Below are 5,000 nucleotides of genomic sequence, written 5' to 3'. Positions count from 1 at the left end.
TGTATAACATATAAAACATTGTTATATATATATATAGAGAGAGAGAGAGATGGAGAGACAGAGTAGAACTGCTTAAGATTCTGTCACTAGGCGTCGAGGATCCCTGCTTTGATTGGATTTGATCGGTTATGCTTCAGGTGTAAATTTAGAAAGTACAATTATTTTACCATCCTTTTTTTTTCTTAACATGCCCAGAAGTGTCAAAATAACTCCCTGTTTGAATACAAACACAAACGCTCTCTCTCTCGGTCACACACACACACAGTTTCGTCTATTCCTAAGGGAGCCGTATAAAGAGAATTAGTGTAGAAAACGACAGGGAAAAATGGCATGAAATAGAGCTTAATAAATAAATACACATGAAATATCTCTATGCTTTTTGAAGGGATACTGGATAGCAGGTTTAGACAACGGTGCTGCTGGTGTACTAGTTCTATGTTCTTTAGAGTGCTGCTGGTGTACTAGTTCTATGTTCTTTAGAGTGCTGCTGGTGTACTAGTTCTATGTTCTTTAGAGTGCTGCAGGCGTATTAGTTCTATGTTCTTTAGAGTGCTGCGGGTGAACTAGTTCTATATTCTTTAGAGTGCTGCGGGTTTACTAGTTCTATGTCCTTTCAAGTGCTGCGGGTTTAACAGTTCTATGCTCTTTAGAGTGCTGCGGGTTTACTAGTTCAATGTTCTTTAGAGTGCTGCAGGCGTATTAGTTCTATGTTCTTTAGAGTGCTGCTGGTGTACTAGTTCTATGTTCTTTAGAGTGCTGCGGGTGTACTAGTTCTGTTCTTTAGAGTGCTGTGGGTGTACTAGTTCTGTTCTTTAGAGTGCTGCGGGTGTACTAGTTCTGTTCTTTAGAGTGCTGCAGGCGTATTAGTTCTGTTGTTTCGAGGTTCTGCGGGTTTACTAGTTCTATGTTCTTTAGAGTGCTGCAGGCGTATTAGTTCTATGTTCTTTAGAGTGCTGCAGGCGTATTAGTTCTATGTTCTTTAGAGTGCTGCGGGTGAACTAGTGCTATGTTCTTTCGAGTGCTGCGGGTTTACTAGTTCTATGTCCTTTCAAGTGCTGCGGGTTTAACAGTTCTATGCTCTTTAGAGTGCTGCGGGTTTACTAGTTCAATGTTCTTTCGAGTGCTGCAGGTGTACTAGTTCTGTTCTTTCGAGTGCTGCGGGTGTACTAGTTCTATGTTCTTTAAAGTGCTGCGGGTGTACTAGTTCTATGTCCTTTCAAGTGCTGCGGTTGTACAAGTTCTATGGCAGCACAGAGACACAGTAAGCACTGAGATAAGTGAAGGGGCTAAAACTTTACTTATCCATCCAAGTATCCATAAAGCATTATAAGAACACTCATATTCATAAAGCGTTATAAAGTATTTAAAATGCCTAATGATTGCACTCATAAAGTGCAACATTGTTATAGTATAAGAACTTACCGCTTGAGGTATCTAAATGCATAATAAAGCTTCTTTTACCTCTAAATGATGACAAATGTTTTTTCACTAAATGTTCTTCATGGAACCATTTGTGACTCCATATAAGCCATCATAAATACACTTGTGTAGGGCTTATACTACAACATCAAAACACTTTATAAGTACAATCATTATTATGTACAAATATTTATATAAAGACTTACGTCAATCATTATGAGGCATTAGGAATACTTCATAACCTTTTATGAATATGTTTATAATGCTTTATGGATACTGGATTCAAGTAAAGTGTCACTGTGAAGAGCTGCCCTGATAATGGCGTGTCTTCTACAATGACATACAGCCTAGTAATAAGGGAGGCTGCCTACCATCATTACCGTCAACATGTGACGGAATGAGTAACGAGCCAATGAAATGAAACCTTCAGAGCCAACATGTGACACGCTTCACCCAATGACCTTTTGACCTCTGACCCAGTGGAAGGGTCGTTTTGGGTGGGTGGTGTTGGAGAACGGTGCATACCAGGCCTCGGGGAGCAGGATGGTGTACTCGTGCGGAGAGGTGGTTTCTGGGAAATTGCAGAGGATGGCCAGGCGATGCTGCAACAGCTCAGAGCCATGGTAGGTGAAGAGAATGTCCAGAGCTTGGACGTTACTCTCCTGTAGTATACACACACACACACACACACACACACGGTCCCACACACACACACACACACACACACACACACACACACACACACAAACCAGAGTGTTAATAAAAACAGGAAAGAGAAAATGAGATCAAGATAGGGACATTTCATTGCCCAGGGCTTCAAATCCAAATCACACACATAAAATATATGCATTTCAAATCTCTGAGTTATGAGACATATGAACATTTCACATGTGTGGATAATACAAAGTCCACCACTCACTCACTCACACACACACACACACACACAAATACAGACATACACACACCCCTACACAACCAGACACACCCAACATCACACACACACACACACACACACACACACACACACACACAGCGATAAAGGGCTTTACCCTGGCATAGTTTCTTGCCGACAGGACAATATTCTGATTGCGGAAAGTCTTAAAGAATTCAGCATCATATCTCTCCTCTGCGGCATGAGGCCCACCCAGTATCTCCTACAGACAGAGAGAGAGAGAGAAAGAATGAAAGAAAGAAAGAAGGGAAAGAAAAGATAGGGAAAGAGGTAGAAAGAAAAAGAGAGAGACATGAAATGTCACATAAAACCATCATAAAGCATTACATTCTTAAGCAGGAATACCCAAGGAATACCCAGGAATACCCAAAAGTCCTTGCTGTTGCAGTAATAGGCCTATTACTGCGATAAAAAGTTAGAGGTCTTGAGCAAACGTTCTTTCAACTCCATAACAATCCTTGACTTCACAAAAGGCAAAAAGCTATCCATTCCTTTTTCTCCAACACAATGATCACAATTGAGAATGGAAATGAATTTCCAGCTAATTTAATTCATATTATTATTTCCAGTCATCAGCTATGCACTGATTATGGAAGACGGTCAGTTCGTTCCAGTTTTTCTGTGGCTTCCTCAAGGGGATGGGGAGGGGGGATGTGACATTTTGATGGCTAATTTCAGCCTCAAAGCCTCAGTGGAAGAAGCAGAGACTGGCCTGGTAAAAATAAACACATATAAGCAAACATGTCAGGTTGAACTTCACTTTCTTCTGACAATCGCTCATCTTTGTTGTTATTGTTGTTGTTCTTCTTGTTGATGTTTTCATGCATGCACTGTGTCCTGATCGTGAACTAAATGTTTGCTGCAATAAAGCTAGAGAGTGAGGAAGGAAATCTAGAAAAGAGAGAGAGAGAAAGCAAAGAGTCTGAAAGAAAGAGATAAGCCAACAAGGAAAGCCAGACCAGAGAGAGAGAGAGAGCAAAAAGCAAAGCATGAAAGAAAGAAAACCAAACAGTGCTCGAGTGATATTTTTATAGACTGAGTGCATGCCATGAGTGCAGCCTTGTTCTTTGTGGGATATTGTATGAGTGTGCGTGTGTGCGTGTGTGTGTGTGTGTTAGTGGGTCTGAGAGGGTGAGTGAGTGAGACAGAGAGCATGGAAAAGATCAACTATGTTTTTTGTTTTGTTTTTTTTAAACCTTGTTAAAAGGTCAGTGACCATGGCCTTTGTTACATCTTATGTAAGGAAGTTACGTTGTGGTGCCTTTGTCCAAAATGAATGAATAAAAAAAAACCTGGGAAATGCTTGAAATACTTGTGAATCTTTAACTGAAGTTTCTGAGGTGTTCGTGACATATTTCTTATCTTTTGTACAATTTTCTTTCCTTTTTTTGTATATGAGGAGCATATCTGTGGACTGTACCCCAATATGAACATTAAAAGCTTTTGATTGTCAGTCAGGAGTCTGCTCTGACATTAGTGACTGACAACTATGTTGATCTTTAAGCCAGCACTACATTATATTTCAGAGCACAGCACAGAGATGAATGAGTAGCTGAAATGGTTGGGAGGGGGACAAGAGAGCTGTTGGTCTACCAGTGTTTGGGACCTAAAAGAACTGCTGGTCAAGTAGTTCTTGGGGCTTAGAGAACCGCTGGTCAAGTAGTTCTTGGGGCTTAGAAAACCGCTGCTCAAGTAGTTATTGGGGCTTAGAAAACCGCTGGTCAATTAGTTCTTGGGGCTTAGAGAACCGCTGCTCAAGTAGTTATTGGGGCTTAGAGAACCGCTGGTCAAGTAGGAAGTTAGCAGCACAGGAGCACCGCAGGGGACTGCACTCTCACCTTTCCTCTTCTCCTCTTATAACTTCTGTAATTTGCAGAACTTTTTTGTTGACTCTGCAGTTGTGGGGTGTGTCAGTGGTGGACAGCAGACTGAGTGCAGGGAACTGGTGAACCGCTTTGTGGCGTGGTGTGGGAACAACCACCTCCTCTTAAATGTGGCCAAGACGAAGAAGGTGGTTGTAGATTTCAGGAGGACCAGGACTAAGCTGAACACCATTTCCATCCTGGGAGAAGAGGTGGATGTGGTGGAGGACTACAGATATCTGGTTGTTCACCTTGACAACAGACTGGACTGGAAATGTACCACTGGGACTGTCTACAGGAAGGGACAGCAGACTCTACTTATTGAGGAAGCTTAGGTCCTTCAATGTGTGCAGCAATGTATTGCATATCTTTCGCCAGTCTGTTGTTGGAAGTGCAATTTTCTTTGCAGCCATCTGTTGGTTCAGCAGCATCAGAGTCAACGCCTCTAAGAAACTGTACAAACTGACGAAGAAGGCTGGTTCTGTGCTGGGGACTGCTCTGGAGCCCCTAGAGTCGGTTGTGGAGAGAAGGATGTTGCACAAGCTGCTCCACATAATGGACAATACTTCACATCTCCTGCACGACCTCCTGGTCAGACAACACTACACAGCCCCTACACAACCTACTGGTCAGACAGCAGAGTGTCTTCAGTGGCAGACTCCTTCGGGTCCACTGCAATAAGGTTACAGGTTACATTCCTGCCCACTGCAACAGCCATCCCCACCCACTCCCCTCTGTGCAGGAAGAAGAGTGGACTGGAAATGCAG

The 5,000-nt window shown here is 42.4% G+C and overlaps 1 protein-coding gene across 1 annotated transcript in view; it reads right to left on the bottom strand.

Annotated features, from left to right (window-relative positions):
- Window positions 1-5,000, bottom strand: part of nbas (NBAS subunit of NRZ tethering complex) — a 116,638-nt gene that overhangs the window by 85,712 nt on the left and 25,926 nt on the right. The window contains exons 20-21 of the mRNA XM_031581229.2: window positions 2,469-2,573; window positions 1,945-2,081 (exon numbers count right to left, since the gene is read on the bottom strand). Of these exons, the coding sequence (XP_031437089.1) occupies window positions 1,945-2,081; window positions 2,469-2,573 (242 nt within the window). The remainder of the gene's footprint in view (window positions 1-1,944; window positions 2,082-2,468; window positions 2,574-5,000) is intronic.

The sequence above is a fragment of the Clupea harengus genome, chromosome 15 (assembly GCF_900700415.2).
Source record: "Clupea harengus chromosome 15, Ch_v2.0.2, whole genome shotgun sequence".
Taxonomy (NCBI): domain Eukaryota; kingdom Metazoa; phylum Chordata; class Actinopteri; order Clupeiformes; family Clupeidae; genus Clupea; species Clupea harengus.
The sequence above is the reverse complement of the archived record's forward strand: the minus strand, read 5'-3'. Positions and strand labels throughout refer to the sequence as shown.